A 21743-nucleotide genomic window follows, 5' to 3' on the forward strand; every position below is an offset into this window, starting at 1 on the left:
ATCTCTGCCCGTGTGACAGCCCTGTGGGTCGTTAGTAAGCAGAAGGGTTTGCACCTATTAAGCATAATCCCTGCTTTCGGTCATTTACGTGCCCAGGCAGCACCATGTTGAACATGGATATGATCTGTGGAGATGAATCATTTCTGCTTTCCCAGCTGGTTCAAATGTGCTGTGGCAACCAGAAAGCTCCGAGGTGCAGGGCTGCTGTTGTAACACGTTTGTGTCTGTGGACACACACAGCAGCCGGAGCTGGCAGAGTGTAAAACCCCTTCCTTGGTTCGTTCTTCTCACAACCACACTAACTTTTCAGTGCTTTTCCCTCTGCTGTCCCAGTTCTCCTGTCCATGTCCTTGGTCTGTCTGAGTTTCAGGATAAGGCCACTAGATCTGTGAAGCTAAATCCCACTCCGCTTTGATTTCACACCCCTTTAAAGGGGAGACTTTTCCACAAAGGGGAAGAAAACCAACCTCAAACTAAAAACTGCTTCCCCAAAGCAACAGCCCCAGGGCATTAACTGTGTTTGGTAGTTTGGTCCTGGGAAAGCCAGAACAAGCTTCATCAGAGCCCTTCGCTGGAGGAACTGAACTGAGTGTTGGGAAGTCGGGAGAAGGAGCAGGAGCCCCCAGCTGCTTCCTGGCTGCTGCAATCCCTCACCGGCTGCGGGAGGAGGGATAACATCCCTCGGTGAACCACAATTCACACTATTCACACGTGTGCAGACAGCTGCGGGGCCTATTTCTGGCTCCCCCATCCAGGACGTTCTTGGCCTGGAGGCCACCTGAGGTCCTCTTCTTCCTGTGACCTCCTTCTGTTGATGTTGCAGGCTGAAAAAATCAAGAAGAAGCGAAACACCCTGTTTGGAACGTTCCACGTTGCTCACAGCTCCTCTCTGGATGATGTCGACCATAAAATCCTGACTGCAAAGTGAGTGCCTGCTGAATCCCTTATCCCTGCTCCCCTCTCCCCTCTCCTCTCACAGATGTGAGCGTGCTGTAGCCTCCAGTGCTCCTGGTCTCATTTTGCTGCACTTGTGTCCTGTTGGCTGAGCTGGGGTTGGACTTGCTGCTTTTAACCAATAACCTTTAAATTGTGTCAAACCAGCAGTCACAGTTAGCAAGAGTAATTCAAACTGTCAGAAGGATTCGGGATGTGCTGGGATTCTTAACCCTTTACCCTGGGATGTCTGTTTACCCCGTGGTGTGTAGAATCCTGGAGGTGGAATGGGAGATGTCTCAAGCACCGGGATCCAGAGCTGACCCTCTGGACTCCCTGCTTGGGCACTTCGAGGTGTGTTTTTCTTTCATTGCCCACATTTCCCTGTTTGCCCCCTGCTTCCAGACAAGCGCTGAGCGAGGTGACGGCGGCGCTGCGGGAGCGCCTGCATCGCTGGCAGCAGATTGAGCTGCTCTGTGGCTTCCAGATCGTCAACAACCCGGGGATCCACAGCCTGGCATCAGCCCTCAACATCGACCCCAGCTGGATGGGCACCCCCCGGCCCAACCCCTCGCACTTCATCATGACTGATGACGTGGATGACCTGGACGAAGAGATCGTGTCGCCCATGTCCATACAATGTACGTGGTCCTGTGCGCTCGGCCTGGGGCTCTGCGGGTGCTGGGTGCTGCAGCGTGGGGCAGGCCTGGAACAGCAGCTCATGTGTGCTAGGGGGAACTGAGGTATCCGAGATGGATTTTGAGTGACCCAGCCCAATTGTTAGTGGTTAAGGGTCAGGTATCATAATCCCGGACTGGTTTGGGTGAAGGGACCTTAAAGCCCCTCCAGCTCCAACCCCTGCCACGGGCAGGGACCCCTTCCATAGAGCAGCTTGCTCCAAGCCCCTGTGTCCAACCTGGCCTTGAACACTGCCAGGGATGGGGCAGCCACAGCTTCTCTGGGCACCCTGTGCCAGCGCCTCAGCACCCTCCCAGGGAAGAGCTTCTGCCTAAGAGCTCAGCTCAGTCTCCCCTGGGGCAGGTTAAAGCCATTCCCTTGGCCTGTCCCTACATCCCTTGTCCCAAGCCCCTCTCCAGGTTTCTTGGCGCCTGTTTAGGCAATGGAAGGCCTCTTCCACGCTTCATCAAAACCAGGTCTGTGTAACTGGGTAGAAATTGGGGGGAGGAACTGAAGAGCCTTGCGGCTGGCATCTGTGCTGCAGGCCATGTCTGTCCATGCCATTAGGCTTTGGGTAGATGCTCTAAAGGTCTGGAGGTGAATGCCATGGTTGGCTCAGGGTGAGGGGGGGATGAAGGCAGAGCTCTGAGAACCTGGGGTGTCTGCAGGATGTTAAGGCAGGAGGAACAGGGGTATCTGTGTGTTCCAGAGCCCAGCAAACACGAGAGGTTGGGGATTTATGGGGTTGGCTGTGCATAGGGAATGTTTAAAGCCTCAAACACATAACCGTATCCTGTTAGTCCCTGTGATTGTCACTTGCCATTAGAAACCAAGGTAGGCAGCTCTCTAAAACACTTGCAAGGTGCAGCTGAGGGAGGGGTGTCTGAAGGAACATCCTAAGGAGCACCCAAAGCACAGAGGATGGGAGCTGGACGAGGCATGAGGCTGCCTCCCACGTCTGAAGCCTCAGCTTCTTCACGCTGTGCTCAGGACACCTCAAGTGAGAGCTTTGCAGCAGTTCTGTCAGTGCAGGGGCTGGCAGCCTGGCTGCTGCCTGCATCCCCCCTCCCTTCCACAGTGCCCATCCACATCCCTGCAGGAATAACTGTGTGGAGCCAGCGCTGGGCACCACATTCCCAAGCGAGGGAGCGGTGGCCTTTCCCTGGCGGGTTTTTCCCTCTTGCTGTACCCAGACTGGTTCAGGATTGAAGCGGGGGGGTTCTCCTGCCCAGCCCTGTCAGGGTGCTGCTCACTGCCCGTGGTGGTTCTCCTGGTAAATCCCTGTTCTCTCTCCTGCTGGCCCATCCCAGATGCAGCCTGGCTTTTCGGGCGCAGGTTCAGTGACCGCTCGTCTCTGTCCTCGGAGGAACAGTCCCTCTGGAAATACCCTGGTTTGGTTTTTGGTTATATCTTCATTTGGTTTGGTTCTGCCCTTTTTCTGGACTAAAATACATACACCAGTTTTCCAACTTTCTGGCACGGCTGAACTAATGGCTGTACCTCTCTTCACTGAGCCCTCAGCATCTCGACTAACCCCGGGGAAGAGTCTGGTGGGATGAAGAAGAATCACAGTTCGCTGTAGTTCTCACGTGCTCTTGGGTTTGCTGTTCAAAACAATCCAGTAGGAAGTCTGGAGCCTTGGTTTCCCTTGGTTTTAGTCCTGAGGTGGAGATGAAGGATTCAGGCTGGGCTGGGAGGAGGTGGTACTGTCCCCTTTCCCATCCCACCTCCTTCTCCGGCCACTCCACTGCCAGCCAAGGCTGATCCTGGTCCATCCCGTGGGGCTGCTGTGGATCACAGTGCCTTTCTTCCCTTGGGATCCTTAAATTAACTGAGGAATGCCAGCTGTGTGCTAATTTGTCCCCCTGTGCCCCATGCTGGGCCATGGGGATGACATGCTCAGCTCTGAGACCCTGAGCCTCCTGGTTTTGGCTGGAAGCCTCCCCTTCATAGAGTGATGCCAAATGCTGGCTACTGTGGATGGAGGAGGATGAGCACATGCAGCAGCAGGGCAGGTCATGCTCTTCCTCACGATGATGAGCAGGGTGTTCGGCTAATGTGGATAAAACCTCCAGTGCCTGGAGGGAGGTGATGCTTGAGGGACGTGAAGGGCTGCTGTGGCTTTGGTCCTGAGCTTATCATAGGGTATGTGGTGAAAAAGGAGAGCACGAAGGGGTGAGGTGTTGAGTTGGTAGATGAGGAATGAACAGCAGGGAGAAAACAAACCCTCTACAGGGAAAAGCATGGCCCAAGAGAAGGAGAAACCTGGAACAGAACCCCCCAGTTATCCTGCAAAGCTGGATCCCTGTCAGTGCTCGTTGCTGCTGCGCAGGAACAGCAGGAGCTGGAACAGCCTCTGGTTTCCATAGAATGGGTTGGAAGGGACCTTAAAGCCCATCCAGCCCCAACCCCTGCCCCAGGCAGGGACCCCTTTCATAGAGCAGCTTGCTCCAAGCCCCTGTGTCCAACCTGGCCTTGAACACTGCCAGGGATGGGGCAGCCACAGCTTCTCTGGGCACCCTGTGCCAGCGCCTCAGCACCCTCCCAGGGAAGAGCTTCTGCCTAAGAGCTCAGCTCAGTCTCCCCTCGGGCAGGTTAAAGCCATTCCCCTTGGCCTGTCCCTACATCCCTTGTCCCAAGCCCCTCTCCAGCTTTCCTGCAGCCCCTTCAGGCACTGGAGCTGCTCTCAGGTCTCCCCTTCAGGAGCCTTCTCTTCTCCAGGCTGCCCCAGCCCAGCTCTCTCAGCCTGGCTCCAGGGCAGAGCTGCTCCAGCCCTCACAGCAGCTCTGTGCCCTCCTCTGGACTCACTCCCAACAGCCCCAGGTCCCTGCCCATCCGCAGGAGCAGTTTCCTGCAGCCCCCAGCAGAGCAGGAGGTTTTGTTCCTACCTTGACTCCGTGTAACTTGATTTTACTTAATTCAGCTCTGCAGCTCTTAAGAGAAAAAAACCTCTCGAACTGTAACGTGGGTGGTGTCAGGAGCTCCAGGGGAGGCTTCCCCGTGGACAGTGCAGTAAAGTGGGGAGCAGCAAACCTGGGTGGTGGGACCTTGTGAGGGGAACTGTGATTCACCCCAGGGATGTGCCAGCACCAAAGCTGCCCCAGTTATTCCTGCTCATCCCTTCTTCCACCTGAAATACAGCCCAGCTGGAATCCCTCACTGTGACAGCTGAGGTCAGCTGAGCTGCAGATGTGTGTTCCAGCTGTCGGGGTTTATAGCAGTGATTTGCTGGTTCTTTGATTCCCAAAGGAGCTCTCTTTCCACTCCATTCTCAGCTTTCCTCTCTTCACCTTTTTAACCCATTTGTACATCCATTCGTTATGTATATAAGAAATCCTGAACACCTTATCTCCTGCCGAGGAAGGAATGTCTTGTATGGAAATCACAGCTAATGGGTTAAATAGGACCCCTCTGGTTGTGTGCAGGGTGGAGATGTAGCCCCTTGGATCCTTGGTTTTCCATCTGCGATGCTCTGCTGATGGAGATGAGCAGCAGAAATGGCCATGCAGGGAAGGAGCCTCCCTCTGCCTCCCTGCAGGCAGACCAGCTCCGTGTGTAGGTGCTGTGCAGAGGTAGGGTAGGGAACAGGCTCAGGTCCCTGACCTGCGTTACTGGGCAGGTAGGACTGGGTGGCCTGAAAGATCATTGTGGTCAGAGCATCACAGAAGGGTTTAGGTTGAAGGGACCTTAAAGCTCCTCCAGTCCCAATCCCTGCCACGGGGAGGAACCCCTTCCACTGGAGCAGCTTGATCCAAGCCCCTGTGCCCAACCTGGCCTTGAGCACTGCCAGGGATGGGGCAGCCACAGCTTCTCCGGGCACTACCAAGGCATGAAGCATCCAAAGGGTTTCAATGTCTGTGTTTGGGTGGAATGAATCATGCCCTGAAAGTACCAACTTCACGTGTGCTCTGAAGGGAGCCTGGGTGGTAGCTCTGATGTCAACTTGGGCAGGATGAATCATGCAGCCGCTTTCTGCTCGGAGCAAGATGATCAGATAAGGTGTTCAGCAAGCACCTACGTCGGGAATGTCAGAGTTTTCCGTGCGCTGGGCATTAATCCAGCATGTGAAGCAGTAGCACCACCTTAATGCTTCTTCTGCCATCAAAGCACTGTAGCTTGTAGCGCAAGGTGGGGTGGCCGCCGATGCGATGCACGGTCTCTTTGCAGCTCCTTCAGCCTTGTCCCCTTTGTCTCCTGCAGCTCCTGCCTTGCCCAGCACAGTTCGCCAGCGCCTGGTGGACCCCCAGCACGCCCATGGATCGCAGAGGTTGGTAGAGAGTTATGTGCAAGGCCAGAATGAGCCGGGGCAGCCGGCCCAGTACCGGGCGGGCAGAGTCTCCCTCCGCCGAGTGCACAGCCTCTCCTCTGGACAGTCCTTGAGTTCCGAGCTGCCCGGCGCCAGCCCATCACCTGCCGCCGCCACCGCCTCCTCCACCTCTTGCTCCTCCTCATCCACCTCCACTGCATCTGCTCCTGCTTGCCATGTCCACCCTCTCTATTACCATCACACCACCTCCTCTTACTTCCTCCAGACGGACTCCATCCCTGATCTGCCCCCTCCTGATGTCACCTCTGGAGTTCGCTGTCGCACTGAGAGCTCTGGGTATACTGCTCTTTCTTTTCTAGCTCCCTCTTGCCTGCTGTGTCTCAGAGCTGGTGCTTGCTCGGGTGCTCTCTCCCCCTCATTCCTTCTGCCCTTTCCTTTTGGGCCTTCATGTCATGATTTACCCCCGTGTTTGTTTCTCCAACCGCTCTCCCGTGCCAGTGGAGCCTCTAAGGAGTGCTCCATGGTCCATCCCCTCCTAGCTGGGAGCTCAGTGGGTGCACAGCCCATGAGGAGTGCCTGTTTAACTGTAGCTAAGCCAAGAGAGCTCCTGGGCACTTGGTACCGCTCAATCAGTCGGGGGGATGCTCCTGTGAGAACCAAGGTAACAACTGACCAAGGAAACACTGACCTTATTTGAAGCCTTGACTCCCCTGGGGTCTTCACAAGCGAATTGCAAAGGAAACAGGAGGGGTGGCTCCCAGGAGGTGGTGCCGAGGGAGGGGTTGGAGTCTGTGCTGTGTTCAGGAGGGGGCAGAAAACACCCAGGAGTTTTGTGGTTTGGGGTGACTGTTGGTAGGGGATGAGTCGGGGTTGTGTTTTGGCTGAGGAGCTAAGGAGGGGGGAGTTGAGCTTCTTATTGCTGGATCACAGGTTTAACTTGGTCCTAACAGCCAAGCGATGGCCCTTTGGAGACCTGTGTGCAGTAGGAACCGTTCACATCCCTAAATCCCTGATCTCTCCTGATTCACCTGCTGCCACTGGAGAGGTGAATGATTGGGTGGGCCATGGACGGGGGACTCCTGTCTGGTCTAACTGGGGTGCAGTGAGCTGGCCTCCAGCAGGCACCCCAAGCTCAGATGTTCTGCACCCCAAGCAGAGGATCACCTTCCCTGGGCAGCTCTGAGGGCGTTCTTCTGAATGAGGTCCACAGGCAGCAGTATTGGAGGTGCTCCCCGCATGTGGGGCATGGATGCGTCCAGCCCCAGAGCGCTGTGTGAGCCTGAGCCCAGGCAGGAGCTTCGTTTGAAGCCGTGGGGTGTGGGGTTTGTGTGGTTGGAGCCACAGGGCTCAGGGTGTTGCGGGTGCTCAGTGTGGTGTCAGTGCTGCAGCAGACGGTGGAAGGGCTGTGATGGGCCTTCAGGGAGTCATAGAATCATGGGATGGGTTGGGATGAAGGGAACTTGAAGCTTCTCCAGCTCCAACCCCTGCCACGGGCAGGGACCCCTTCCATAGAGCAGCTTGCTCCAAGCCCCTGTGTCCAACCTGGCCTTGAGCACTGCCAGGGATGGGGCAGCCACAGCTTCTCTGGGCACCCTGTGCCAGCGTCCCACCACCGTCCTCCCGGGAGCTGCCTGTGACCGTGGCTCAGTTGTTCCATCTCTGTTCTGTGCTTTGTCTTTGGTGAAACTCAGAGTGCTCTCCTTATCCTCAGAGTTAGGGAGCAGGCTCTGGGAAAGGGCTGGAAGTCCCTCAGTGAGGAAGCTGAGAGGGGCAACGTCCTTTCGTGTTTATTTATCCAGGCAGGACAGCATTCCCGATCACCACTTCTTCATTCATCCCAGCACGCTGTACCATTATTCCTTTTATCCATAGGGACCCCTGCCCGTGGGAGTAGGTGTCTCCTGGTGTCTCTGTTGTGGATGTCTCCCCCCTTGGTAATGTGTGGGTTTGGAGCGGAGCATCCCCCAGCCCCAGGCATTGGGATTCTGGAATACTGAGACAGGGGAATTCCTGCACTTCCCCACAAGGAGCAGTTAAAGAGCAAGGTCTGGGATAATTCAGGGATGCTTGGTTCGGGCTTAAGAGGAGGAGTGCAATTAGAACTGAAATGAATCACTGCCTACTTGAGCACAGCTGCCAGGTTTGACTGATAAAGCTGGGAATGCTTCTGGTAACATCCCACATTCCCTGTTTGTCATCGACCTCCCTGCCTCGGTGGGAAGGAGGCTCATCCCAGCAGCGTGGGGCTGGGGACTGCTTCAGGAATAGCTGCATAAGCATCATTTCTCTTTGCAGCTGAGCCTGTGACACTATCGCTGACCAGGGTAAAGTCTCAGTCCCCTGAGAGTGGCAGAGGGAAATGTGGGATGACTTTGGGATCCCCTTTGACAAGGCAAATGGTGCTGGGAGGTCATTAGGAGACAATTAACAGGTCATCTCCTCGTTCCCCACGGGCACTGTAGGCTCAGTGGAAGGCAGGACTGGTTTCTCTCTCTTACCATAGCAAAGACCATCTGGTGGTGCAGGATTGTTGCTTTAGCAGCGGGGTTTTGCAGAGTGAGAACTTTCCCCTGTAGAAGTGATGTGCTTCAGCTCCACAGTGACAGACGACTCCAAATCCATCCTCATCCATTCCCCGTTCATTTCAGGGAGCAGAAATGAAGAACTGGGGGCCCAAATGCCTTCTTACTTTGTTGCTTTTGGTTTCCTGTCCAACTGCATCGCCAGCAGATCCCGCTCAGATGCTTCCTCAGAAGCAGCACCGCGGGGGCATGCCGCCGCACGAGCCCATGGCTCGCTCTTTCTCTTCCATGTAACCGGTCTTGGAGGCCCTTCCATGCATCCCTCGAGCTCCAAGGCCTCCCAAAGAGGCCAGCAGAACAGATGGGGAAGCTGAGGCTGAGAGAGGCTTCCAGGGAGTCGTTGGCAAGGATGAGAACGGAACCCCCCCGTCCCTGGCTCCCGCTAGGAGGGGAGCGCTGCCCGGGGCGCCTGCATCGCTTTAGCCCCTCTCGTAGCCAGCAGATGCCGGTGTTGGTGGGACCCCAGGAGAGAAATCACCTCAGCCAAGCTGATCCCCCCCAGCTCTCAGCTCGGGGTCGCTCCTGCCCGTGCGAGCTGTGTGGGGCTCCCCTGGTAGGGAGCTGCTGTCCAGGCAAGGCCAGCGCGTGGCCACCAGTTGCTTTCCTGAACTCCTCACTCTTTGCTTCTCTTTTGCAATTGGCTTCAGAGGATCCGGTGCAAATAAGGTCAGAGCTGTTCCCGTTTCCAGGGCTGGTGTGTGGCTGTTGCTGTTCATGCTGGGGACTGGGTGTCCCTGGGAGGGGGAGAGGGGTTGGAGGCTGCTGCGTGCACAGAGGTTTCTGCTGCCAGAGCCTGCTTCATGGGGATAAACCCGATGGAGATGGGAGTGTAGGACCAAATCCCCATGCCGGTGGCCCTCTTGCAGCAGGGATGGGAGCTGGCAGCCAAAGCAAAAGGAGAGTGTCAGTAAGCATAGAATAATGGAATGGTTTGGGTTGGAAGACACCCTTGGATTTGCAATGTCAAAGCCCTTTCTAAAGCCTCGGACTGTGGCAGGGTGAGCCCAGTGGAATACCAACCATATGGCAAATCTGATTCTGCCATAGGGGAAGCCTTTGCTGTCCTAGTGCCTATATATGTATTTATATGTATATATATGTACAGATAGGCTATAGCTGTGCAGCTGCAGGCGTTGCTGGTGAAGGCAGGCGATGGTACGTGCAGCAAGGTCTGTGTGAGGCTGGTGGACCAAGCCCAGCTTTCGTGTCAGTCACCCTGGGCTTTCCTGCAGCCCCTGCGCTGCGGTGTAGAGAGGAGCCACCAGGGGAAGCCACTCGCTGGGCTGCAGAGTTGAGGCAGAACGTGTACTGATGCTCTGTCGCTCCCTCGTCCTCCTGCCCTATCCTCTCTTCCTCCTCCACCACTGCCAGTCTTCCCTTGCTCCATGCTTTGCTCTCTGCTTCTTTCCTTTGCCAAGTCAGCCCATTCCCTTTTCCTCAGCCTCTCGCCACGGTGGGTTCAGGTTCTGGAGCAGCACAGTAGGAAGCAGGTAGAACAGCAGCAGCACGAGCATCCTGCCTTCACGTAGTGAACGCGTTGGCTTTGGTCTCAGACTGTCAGGGTCCCCAGCCATTCACACAGAAAGCCATGAGCGCTGCGGCAGCGTGGCTGGGATTGAGGGACGTGCCGACGTGAGGCTCCTGAGTATTTCCATGTTCAGTTGGCCTGAGCTTTCCAGGAGGATGAGAGTTCAGTGGCTCCTGCTGCACCACACAAGTGCTTCCTCTGAAGGCACCTTCCCGTGATCCCATCGAGGCTGGCTCTGTCCTGGGCCACCGTTTCCTCTTGAGCGTGTGCCACACGATTCAGGAGCACCAGCCTTGTGAAAGTCAGCGGGATGGAATCCTGGAATGTTTGGGTTGGAGGAGACCTTCAAACAGAGGTCATCCGGTCCAGGGCAAAAACCAGCCCTTTTTCCCTGAGCCTCTCCCAGAATGACTGGCATTGTCCCGGTGATGTTCTTTTCTCCCCTCTTGTCCCAGCGCTGGGCTCAGGAGTATCCCCTTCTCGTTGCTCTCCAGCAAAGCCAGTGTGCACCAGGGAGTCGTGTCCCCATGGATTCGCACCTCCCTGGCACAGAATCCCAGCCAGGTTTGGCATGAAGGGGCCTTAAAGCTCCTCCAGTTCCTGGAGTGTTCCAAGGGCCACCTTGCACTAGAGCAGCTTGCTCCAAGCCCATCTCCTCTCCTGGGCTCTCTCAGCGGATCCTGCGCTGGGTCCTGCCCACCCGCCAGGGTTTTCAGTACCCCTTTTCTCCATGTATCCCCACGGAGCAGTTCAGCAAGGACCCAGGTTTATTCAGTTGGTTTGGTTAAAACCCACCCTTGTTCCCATCCCCGGGGTGATGATCAGAGGAGGATCTTTCCTGCCCCTCACCACACCTCGTGCTGTGCAGTTGCATTGGGTGCCGTTGTGCTGCTGTCACCTCCTGAGCATCCTCCCTGCCCTGCCTGGGAGCCTCCTCTGCAGCGAGAGCTGCTTCTCTCATCTTGCCTCTTGCGCTGCCTCCAAACCCTGATGTTACTGGTGGTGGTGATGCAGTAGGAGAGGATCCAGGGGCTCCTCACGCTGTGCTGGGTGGGTTTGGTGCTGAGGCAGGACACAGTGAAACATCCCAGGGCTTGGCCACATGGGGGGCTATGTGCTGGGAACAGCCAGGCCCGAGGAACCGGTGAGCGCCTCCCTTCCCTTCTCACACCCTTCTGCTTCCCCTCGTTTCTCTTCTCTCCATTCCCCTTTCCCCTTCCATACTCCTTGCCTCTGGCCAGCACAGGCTGTGGGTGAAGCAGAGGACAGGTCCCCCGTTACCAGTGCCAGGGCTGGTGGCCTTGTGGCACCCAAGCCTTGAGGCCAGCGTTAGGGTAGGTGGCAGCCAGAGCTCTTGCTCCAGCTCCACGTTTCAGCAGGGACCATGGGGATGTTGGGTCCAGCAGCAATGTGGGAATCCCCATTTCTCCCTTCTCCTACCTCCCACTCTCCGCTTCCAAAAGGGCCTGGGAGCTCCCCAGGCTGGGCAATGCTCTTAAGCACCATTTGCAACCCCAAGTGGCACCAGGCTTGGGGGGCACAAACCACTGTGCAGCAGAGGGTCTGCAGGCAACGGCTCAGGCATGGCATGGGGAGCAATGGACCTCTAATTCCTGCCGCCGGGATTAGAGGTTTGTGCCTGGCTCACCCAGGAATAAGGGAGGCAGTGGCTCCGGGGCAGGGCAGCAGCACACACACATGGGTGTGAGCTGGGGAGTGCAGAGGAGCCCCCAGAGGAAGGTGCCCCCACTCCTGCAGCTGGAAGAGCATCGGGGTCAGGGTTCTGCGATGCTTGGTGCTGCAGGGCCCCGCTCCACCAGGATCCAGAGTGGTCGCAGGGAATGGGAGGAAGCTGCCGGCTCAGCACAGCCCAGCAGCACCCAACCAGCCCTGGGTGAGGCTCCCCAGTGGCTGCAGCCACAGCCGCTGCCTTTGGACCCATGAGCTCAGGGTTGGGCGCTTGCTGCTGCCTCATGGATCTGCCTCCATCCCTCTGGTTCTGCCTCCCTGTCCAAGTGCTTCCTTCCAGCTTCCCCATGGGATGAGCGAAGGTTGATGCAGGCAGCGAGCAGCCTCCTGCGCTCGGAGTCCCTTTGCCCCATGTCCTGGGCTGGATGAGTCCCTCCATCCCCAGGGGTGCCCAACGCAGTCTCCTGGCACTGGGACAGCAGCAGAACCATGGATGAGGCAGTGGGAGCAGTGGGCTGCCCTCATCCTGCTCCCATGGCTCACGGCAAGCCACCGGCACAGGATGGGGCTGCCTTCAGGAGGGTTCCCTGCACTGCCCATGGGCCGGGGCTGCCCCGAGGGGTGTCCGTGCACTGCCCGTGGGATGGGGCTGCCCCGAGGGGTGTCCGTGCACTGCCCGTGGGATAGGGCTGCCCCGAGGGGTGTCCGTGCACTGCCCGTGGGATGGGGCTGCCCCGAGGGGTGTCCGTGCACTGCCCATGGGATGGGGCTGCCCCGAGGGGTGTCCGTGCACTGCCCATGGGCCGGGGCTGCCCCGAGGGGTGTCCGTGCACTGCCCATGGGCCGGGGCTGCCCCGAGGGGTGTCCGTGCACTGCCCATGGGATGGGGCTGCCCCGAGGGGTGTCCGTGCACTGCCCGTGGGCCGGGGCTGCCCCGAGGGGTGTCCCTGCACTGCCCATGGGCCGGGGCTGCCCCGAGGGGTGTCCGTGCACTGCCCATGGGCCGGGGCTGCCCCGAGGGGTGTCCCTGCACTGCCCGTGGCTGCTGCATCCGCGTGTGCAGGGGTCGGGGCCGTGTCCCCGGCTCCGTGGCTCTGACGTCCTTTCCCTTCACCTTCTTCTGCCGCAGAGACTTGACTCGCTGCGACTCCGAGTCCTCCATCCCGCACCTGAGCGAGCACCAGCGCATCCCCAGCTCGGCGCCCAAGCTGCTGGCTGCCCGGCCCAACCTGCTGACCCGCTCCATCGAGGAGGCTGTCCCCGGCCCCCCGGCCAGCGCCGCGCCCACCCCCAACGGCGGCAGCCGGCAGGGGGATGCCTGCGGCCCGGCGGCGCTGCCGGAGCGGCTGCCCGAGAGCCCGCTGGTGCTGAAGAAGATGCTGATGGCGAACCACGGCCTGGAGAAGCCGTGCGGGCCGGCCGAGGGGAGCCACCCGGCGCCCGGCAGGCTCAGCCACCCGGAGGGCTCCCGCTCGCACAGCCCCAGCTCCACCGAGCCCGACACGCCGTCCCCCACCTCTGACTGCCGCGGCGGCAGCGCCAAGAGCACCCGCATCCCGCAGCTGGCTGCCAAGAAGAGCGCGGGGGACGAGGACAGCAGCGCCACGGGCGACGAGGCCGAGCTGGGCCCGAGCAGGAAGAAGTTCCCGCTGAAGATCTTCAAGAAGCCCAAGAAGTAGGAGGAGGGCAGGGGGGGCACGAGGGGCCCGCGCAGCGGCGGCGCTGGGGCGGGAGCGGTCCCGGTCCCCCCCCGTCCCCGCGGAGCCGCCGCCGCACTTTATTTATTTCCTCATCTTGGAGAAGAGGAGCGAGGACGGAGCCGCCCCCCCCCCCAGGACCCCCCCCACACCGCCCCCCCCGCCGGCTGCTGCGGCCCCTTGGCTTTGCTGTGCATGGCTTCAGCCCCCGCGCCCCCGCGGCCGGGCTCGGTCCCGGTCCCGGTCCCAGCCCGGGTTTTGTCCTTTCCATTGGGTTCTTTGGTCCTTGCGCTGCTCCCATCCCCGCCCGGGCCGGGGGGGCGGCTCGGGCGGAGCGGCCCCGCTCCCCGCTCCGGACGTGCCTGTGGACATCACAACGGTTCTCGTGTCCCGGGGCCTTCCCGCCGCGGCCTGGCCGGGAGCGGGGTCCCCGGGGGTGCGCTCTCGGTAAGCAGGAGCAGTCCAACGCCCTCCGAGGGGGGCTCTGCCCTCGCTGGTACTTGTGCACCCGGGAGCTCGGCCCGCAGCGCGTCCCTGACCCGCATCCCGCATCCCGGGCCGGTCGCGGCACCGCAGGGTCTGTGCGCTGGAGGGGGGGGGGGGGGGGGTGGGGGGGGGGGGGGGGGAGCCGTGGCCCCATCTTCACTTGCAAGGAGACCTGAGGAGCTCCTCCGAACCACGCACGTCTTGGTGGGGCCCTGGGGATGGGGAGCGCGAGGGAAGGGCTGCCCTTGGGTGCAGAGCCGGGTCCAGCCGCTGCAGCCGCACAAATGGAGGGGGTCCCGGGTGCAGGAGCCGTCCCTTGTCCCCGTGTCCCCATTTGGCAGGGCTGGAGAGGGGGAACGGGAGTGTCTGGCTGGGGACAGGCTCCATCCAGACGTGGGGTCAGCCTGGGGGTCCTGCTGCTGTTGGGCGCCAGCACAGCCCATGGCAGGTCGTGTGGTCCATCCCAAGCTGCTCCCCGGGGCTCAGCAGCTCCCGTCCTCCCTCCGTGGGTCACATCCTGCTGGTCTGAGCCCTTCTCTCAGCACATGTCCCCCATCGCAGGTCTGGATGCTGCGGGGAGCACCCAGGTCTGGGCAGTAACTGTGGCCAGGTCCAGCTCCATCGCAGGGGTGAGCCTGTCCCTAGGGATGAGCCTGTCCCCAGGGCTCAGTCCTCTTCCATCCCCAGGGCTGATCCCATCACTGGGGCCGAATCCTGCTCCATCCCCAGGGACGAGTGCTTCTCCATCCATAGAGCTGTTACCATCCTGAGGGATGAGTCCTGCTCCATCCCAGTGCCGGGGCTGCCAGCGGAGCCTCCTGCATTCCTCATGGCTGCTGCCTGGCCCGATGTGACCCCCTGAGCTCTGCACCAGGCCGGGGGTCCCTGTCCCTCCATCCCAACCATCCCGAGCTTCCCGACGAGGATGCAGGAGGAGGAGGAGGCGGGCGGGATGCTGGGACCTGCTCTGCACAGTGACACGTGTCTGTCCCGGGGGGGGGCTCGCGCGTGTCCCGTGTCCCATAGCTGGTAGGTGACGATCCCACTGTTGCTTTGAGGCATGAACAATTCCTCTCCATGACTAAGTGCCTGATTCCCGTGCACGGGAAGGGAGGGACGCCCCGGGACAAGGGGGGGCCCAGGCTGGAGCTGCGGGTGGTGGCGGAGACCTGGAGCAGGAGGTTGGGGACCCGGCGCACGGCCACTGTTGCTGCATCTGCCAACTCCTGAGGATGGATTTTAGGTTATTTTATTTGGGGGGTCATTTCATAAAACTTTTAAATCCAATAAAGCATGTAGTCTATTTTACGAGCCCACGGCTGCTGCTCCTGCTTCCAGCCCTTCCCTGATGGGCTCCGTTTGGTGCTTGCCCGTGGGGGGGATCTCCCTGGGGACTGTGCCCCCAGTAGCCACAGCCTGGTGCTGTCCTCTCCATGGGGTCTGAATCACACCCAGCTCCTCAGCACCAAAACTGACCCCGTGCTGCTTGGGTTGGTTGTAAATCACCCGTACTTAAGAGTCATGGAATAGGTTGGGATGAAGGGACCTTAAAGCTCCTCCAGCCCCAACCCCTGCCACGGGCAGGGACCCCTTCCATAGAGCAGCTTGCTCCAAGCCCCTGTGTCCAACCTGGCCTTGAGCACTGCCAGGGATGGGGCAGCCACAGCTTCTCTGGGCACCCTGTGCCAGCGCCTCAGCACCCTCCCAGGGAAGAGCTTCTGCCTAAGAGCTCAGCTCAGTCTCCCCTCGGGCAGGTTAAAGCCATTCCCCTTGGCCTGGCCCTACAGTGCTTGAAGATGCTTTGAACTCTTCCAGCACATCTCCCTGTGGTCCTCTCGGTGTGATTGTGTCCGGGTCGGGGACACAAGATCCCAGATCCCACCGGCACCCATTTGCTGTCCTGAGAGCGCTGTCCCTCCGCAGCCCCCGGGCCCCCTCCCCGGGAGATGAGCAGCACCCGGGGCTCCCCACCTCCTCCGTTGCGGTAGCACAGGAAGGGGAAGCACCAGAGGCTGCCCGGCCCCACGCAGTAGCCCAGCCAGGACAGCAGGAACTCGTGCTGCCCGGCCCGTGTCTCCCGGGGGGCGCTGGGGGCCGGGATCTCGGGCTGAGGGGCTGGTCCTGGCCAGCGCTGGCTGGTGGGGTCGGTGGTTGGAGCATCCGTATGGAAGATGTTGACCTGCGGAGGAGAACAAAGTGTCAGAAACCACTGGCTACAGCCTCCAGACCCCACAGGGCTCCTCGGCAGGGCTGGGCATGGCCAAGCTCTCCCTCAGAAAGGACCTGGTTCCCAAAGGGCTTTAAAGGTCTCCCTGAAATGGAGCGATAGGACAGGGGGGAGACTGAGCTGAGCTCTTAGGCAGAAGCTCTTCCCTGGGAGGGTGCTGAGGCGCTGGCACAGGGTGCCCAGAGAAGCTGTGGCTGCCCCATCCCTGGCAGTGCTCAAGGCCAGGTTGGACACAGGGGCTTGGAGCAAGCTGCTCTATGGAAGGGGTCCCTGCCCGTGGCAGGGGTTGGAGCTGGAGGAGCTTTAAGGTCCCTTCAACCCAAACCATCCTGTGAGTCTATGGTTGTACCTCCAGCTCCCACTTTTGCTGGGATCCTGCCCGTGCACCGGGCCAGGGGACCCACGGCCAAGGGCTGGAGCCATCACCTCACACTGCACCAAGGCAAGGCGGTGCTGGATGCAGGGAAGAGTCATGGTGCTGTGCACACTGTGCAGGCCATTGCGTGGCATGGCAGAGGTGGGGAGACCTGCAGGACACCTCTTGCTACCTCAGACCTGCACCCCGGCCCGGGGGCACCTCTGCTGAAGGGGGGATGAGCACGCTGGGGAGAGGGAAGGGACATTCGTGCCTCAGTTGTTACCATGGCGCAGGCTGGCAGGGCTCCCATCCCTTCCACCAGAACCAGCTCCTTAAACACTGGTCCTGCCCCCCGGGAAGGTCACAAGCATCCCCCAGAGCATCCGTACCAGTGCCACAGCCGATCAAACAGCTCAGCCCAGCTGAGTCCTCAGCCCGCAGGCGATGGAGAACGGGCCCTCGGCAGCGTGGGGTTCTCATCCCAGCTCTGCCCCCAGCAAGCCCAGCGCTGCTGTGACTCAGTTTCCCCCACCCGCGGGTCCCCAGCACCGGGACCTGAGGCTCCAGCACCCCGGGGGGCCCTGCAATGGGATCAGAGGCTCCGGCACCCCGCGGGTCCCTGCAATGGGATCAGAGGCTCCTGCACCCCGCGGGTCCCTGCAATGGGATCAGAGGCTCCTGCACCCCGCGGGTCCCTGCAATGGGATCAGAGGCTCCTGCACCCCGCGGGTCCCTGCAATGGGATCAGAGGCTCCGGCACCCCGCGGGTCCCTGCAATGGGATCAGAGGCTCCGGCACCCCGCGGGTCCCTGCAATGGGATCAGAGGCTCCTGCACCCCGCGGGTCCCGGCAATGGGATCAGAGGCTCCTGCACCCCGCGGGTCCCTGCAATGGGATCAGAGGCTCCGGCACCCCGCGGGTCCCGGCAACGGGATCAGAGGCTCCGGCACCCCGCGGGTCCCGGCAATGGGATCAGAGGCTCCGGCACCCCGCGGGTCCCTGCAATGGGATCAGAGGCTCCTGCACCCCGCGGGTCCCTGCAATGGGATCAGAGGCTCCGGCACCCCGCGGGTCCCGGCAATGGGATCAGAGGCTCCGGCACCCCGCGGGTCCCTGCAATGGGATCAGAGGCTCCGGCACCCCGCGGGTCCCTGCAATGGGATCAGAGGCTCCGGCACCCCGCGGGTCCCTGCAATGGGATCAGAGGCTCCGGCACCCCGCGGGTCCCTGCAATGGGATCAGAGGCTCCTGCACCCCGCGGGTCCCTGCAATGGGATCAGAGGCTCCGGCACCCCGCAATGGGTCCCTGCAATGGGATCAGAGGCTCCTGCACCCCGCGGGTCCCTGCAATGGGATCAGAGGCTCCGGCACCCCGCGGGTCCCTGCAATGGGATCAGAGGCTCCGGCACCCCTCGGTTCTGAGCAGGCACGGTCCTACCGGGGGCTCCGGTGGCGGGGCAGGGGCCGGGGGCTCCGGCGCGTCGCGGTGCCCGGTGCCCGGCATTTCCTGCTCGGCAGGGAGGGACGGGCACGCTCCGCTCCGCTCCGCTCACCTGCAGCAGGTACAGCTCCGCCCCGGGCAGCCTGGCTTGGGGTGCAGCATCTGCTGCAGGAGTCCCCATCAGCCCTCCCTGGAGCCAACAGCCCCCCGCAAACGGTTCTTGCCGCTCGCTTCTGCAGCCGAGAGATGATTCTCTCAGCATCAAGCCTCTCTTGGGGGGCGGTTCCGTATTGGGCTGCCCAGAAACCCATGGATGAGCCACCATGAAGGCGCAGCCCGGTGCCCTCTCAAGGCGTGGTCTCACGCATAAGGGCTCTGGGACATCAGGGCTGTGGCACTGCCAAGATCCCAGCCCTGCTGCAGGGCGTTGTGAGGAGGCAGACAGCGACGCCAGGCTTCCACCCAGTGCTGAAAGCCAGCAGGCGTGAAGGCACGAGGGGGAGGTGGGAAGTGGTGTGAAGGGACACAAAGGGGACTGCTGCCCCCCAAGCTGAACAGCCTCCGGGTGGAAGGGAGGAGCAGCTTCAGGAATGGCTCCATCTCCCTTTCCAGGTTATCATGGAATCACATGGTTTGGGTTGAAAGGACCTTAAAGCTCCTCCAGCTCCAACCCCTGCCACGGGCAGGGACCCCTTCCGCTGGAGCAGCTTGCTCCAAGCCCCTGTGTCCAACCTGGTCTTCAGAGAAGCTCTGCAGAGGAACTGTGGATGTGTTGTGTTGTGTCTCCAGGTTTCCTGCAGCCCCTTCAGGCACTGGAGCTGCTCTCAGGTCTCCCCTTCAGGAGCCTTCTCTTCTCCAGGCTGCCCCAGCCCAGCTCTCTCAGCCTGGCTCCAGAGCAGAGCTGCTCCAGCCCTCGCAGCAGCTCCGTGGCCTCCTCTGGCCTCGCTCCAGCAGCTCCACGTCCCTCTTGTGCTGTTGCTCAGGGCTGGATGCAGGATGCAGGGGGGTCTCCCCAGGGCGGAATCACCCCCAGACACCCATCACTGTCACCCTGGTTTCCAGTGGCTGTGCTCTCCTATCCCGTTTGCTGGGAAACGCCGGCAGCCAAAGAGGGATCAGAGCAGGTTTCCTGGGGTCAGAGCGCTGCTGCCTGCACACGGGCTCAGGGTCAGCGCAGGAGCGGCTGCTGAAGAAATCTGTGATCTTCTACCCACGGGAGTCAGTGCTTCTCCTGCAGCTCCCCTCTTCCAGCCACGGAGTCACCTGCTGCTCTGGCTGGCATTTCCGCCTCCTTCCCTCTGCGTTTCCATGGGATGCTGGGTGGGATCCCTGATCCGCTGCTGCTTCTGCCTGTCTCACACCACTACATTCCCTCTTCATACACCTGATGCACTGGCCCTGCCTCTCGTTGGCCATTGCCACCGCTCTGCAGCCGCAGCCAGCGCCTCCTAACCTTTGAATGGAGGAGGTTCCTTAGAAGGAGGAAGTAACCTTGAACCAGAACTATCCTCCCCACTGCAGCAGGGAAGGGGGATTTCAAAGGTTCAGCAGAATCAACCCTTTCCAACCAAGAGCCTTTTGCAGGATCCGAGTAGGTGGTGGATTACTTGTGCAGTGACGCAGGAAGCTGGCGACCCATCTGAGGGGCTGTGTAAAGTCTTTGTGGGGTGGCTCCAACCTAACCTCAGTCAGGAGCAAAATGGAAGCTGATCATGGGAGGAAACCAAAGGCAGAGTCGCTCTGCCCAGGCATCAGCCACAGCGCTGCTCTACTGAGGAGTGCAAAGGCCGAGACCTTGGGGAGAGGCAACCAGAATAAGGCGGTCTCCTCTAATGAGCAGCATTTCTGCACAGGCTGCCGGGTCAAGGGGTTGACTGTAATTCCCCCCTCCTCCCAAGAGAGGGAATGGAAGAAGGGTTTTTAACTTGGGAAACTTTGGTGGTCTTGTTTACCACCGAATCCCAGAGTGGTTTGGGATGAAGGGACCTTAAAGCTCCTCCAGCTCCAACCCCTGCCACGGGCAGGGACCCCTTCCATAGAGCAGCTTGCTCCAAGCCCCTGTGTCCAACCTGGCCTTGAGCACTGCCAGGGATGGGGCAGCCACAGCTTCTCTGGGCACCCTGGGCCAGTGTTTTACCACCCTCGTTGTAAAGGATGTCTTCTTCATACCATAGGCAAGACAAGAGCGTGTGGGCAAGAGGTGGGAGCCACGTCCCCGTGCTCCATGGCAGGGTCACATCCTTTGGGTTTTGACTTCACATCGCATGCGTCTGAGGTTCTGAAGCAATCTTGATTTGGCTTTGGTGCTGTCCCAGCTCAGAGCTTGAGTGCCCTTGCGCTGGCCCCACGTGCTGCGTGGTAGTTTGGATGAAGCAGCCTGTCCAGGGAAAGGAGGAGGCACTGTGTGACAGCAGGAACCTGCTAGCACGGACACTGCACCGCGCCACCGCCGGCTCCGGGCTGGAGGAGGCAAAGCCTGTGCGGGCTCAGGAAGTTTGGGCTCGTTGCTCCGTTTGCTTCCCAACCTCACCTCCCTGAGGGCCGGGTTTGCCTTGGTCATTGCTCTCCCCAGGCCGTGCAGGAGGGGAGCCGGCTGTGTGCAGCTGAGCCCACCACCCACAGCCACAGCCCCACCAAAGAACAAGTGCTCTGCCTGCTACTGCCTCGTCAAAGAGCAGTGAAGGAAACACAAAGCTTGAGCACGAGGGTCCGCGAGAGAGAACAGCTCAAACGCATCCCAGCGCCGTGGTTTGTCCTTCCAGAGGCTTAGCTTCAATCAAACAGAGAGGCAACCCCAAACTGATCCCCATTTCCTGATCAGCTCCAGAATGTCCCTGCACGTCTTTGAGACGGGAGCTCTTTGAGCTGTCACTGTCAGCGCAGTGTTTGTCTTGCTCAAGCTGAGCAGGAGCAGGCTGAGACGCTGTGCACTGGGGACTCTCAAGGCAAACGTGGGCACTGAGGAATCACTAGTTGCCATTTGTGCTCCGAGGCTGAACAGAATCAACATCCTCATGTGGGAAGTGGCGGCGCTCACAGAGCCCCAGACTGGGGTGGGTTGAAGGGAGCTTAAAGCTCGTCCAGTTCCAACCCCCTGGCACGGGCAGGGACCAGGCGGCCCCAAGCCCCGTCCAGGGCAGCTCAGCCGAGGAACTGCTGCCGGTTTGGGCTGGTTTACGCACCGTAAACCTTTGGGTGCTTTGGGTGCCGCTGCCCGTGGGCAGAGAGGGACTGACCCTCGGGGTGTGCAGGGGCAGGGTGGCCCCCGATCCACGTTTTGGGGCGGTCATGGGCTCCTCTCGGACCGCAGGAGCTCTCTCTGAAGGGATGCTGAGAATCGACGGGGGAACTTGCCCGCTCCTGCACTGGGACCACCACAACCCCATGGAACGCTCGGGCTCGGGCAAGAGTGGCTGGAAACTGCTCGTGGGAAGGGGCCAGGTGGTGCTGAGTGACGGAGCCGTGCGGGACCGCCTCTCGCTCGTTGGAACGCGAGGAAGACAACGTCCGCGCCCGCTTTAGTGCCGGTACAACCGGTAACTGTTGGGCGCGCCGACCATCGCGGGACGGCGGCGTTTGTCCCTCCGCGGCCCCCGTACGCCGCGCCCTCTCACCGCCCTGCCCCGCCCCTTCGGGAGCGGGCTGCCCGCCGCCATCTTGGAAGCGGGCAAGGCCGGGGGCTGGCGGCCGGGCGGCTGTTCCCGGGAGCAGCGGCGGGGGGGGGGCGGCGCGGAGCGAGTGCGCGGAGCCTCCGCTGGCCGGGCAAGGCCGCGCTGTCAGCCGGGGCCGCGGGGCAAGGCCGCGGTGGGGAGGAGGCCGTGCCCGGACGCAAGATGTCGGCCCGGGGGCGGAGCACG

The 21743-nt window shown here is 60.7% G+C and overlaps 1 protein-coding gene across 8 annotated transcripts in view; it reads left to right on the forward strand.

Moving 5' to 3' along the window:
- STIM1 (stromal interaction molecule 1) overlaps positions 1–13367 on the forward strand; it is a 62821-nt gene extending 49454 nt beyond the window's left edge. For 2 of the 8 annotated variants that reach the window (XM_057412684.1, XM_057412686.1), the window contains exons 9-12: positions 824–924; positions 1339–1574; positions 5812–6214; positions 12807–13367. In XM_057412684.1, the coding sequence (XP_057268667.1) occupies positions 824–924; positions 1339–1574; positions 5812–6214; positions 12807–13356 (1290 nt within the window). In that variant the 3' untranslated portion in view covers positions 13357–13367. Of the gene's footprint in view, positions 1–823; positions 925–1338; positions 1575–2921; positions 3003–5811; positions 6215–9107; positions 9127–12806 lie in introns of all 8 variants that reach the window. The other 6 variants (XM_057412688.1, XM_057412689.1, XM_057412690.1 and 3 more) reach the window with 5 other exon arrangements.
- The last annotated feature ends 8376 nt before the right edge of the window (positions 13368–21743 follow it).

Source organism: Pezoporus wallicus, unplaced genomic scaffold (genome assembly GCF_028554395.1).
Source record: "Pezoporus wallicus isolate ANWC-B61680 ecotype Strahan unplaced genomic scaffold, APGP_CSIRO_Pwel_v1 contig_8783, whole genome shotgun sequence".
NCBI lineage: Eukaryota > Metazoa > Chordata > Aves > Psittaciformes > Psittacidae > Pezoporus > Pezoporus wallicus.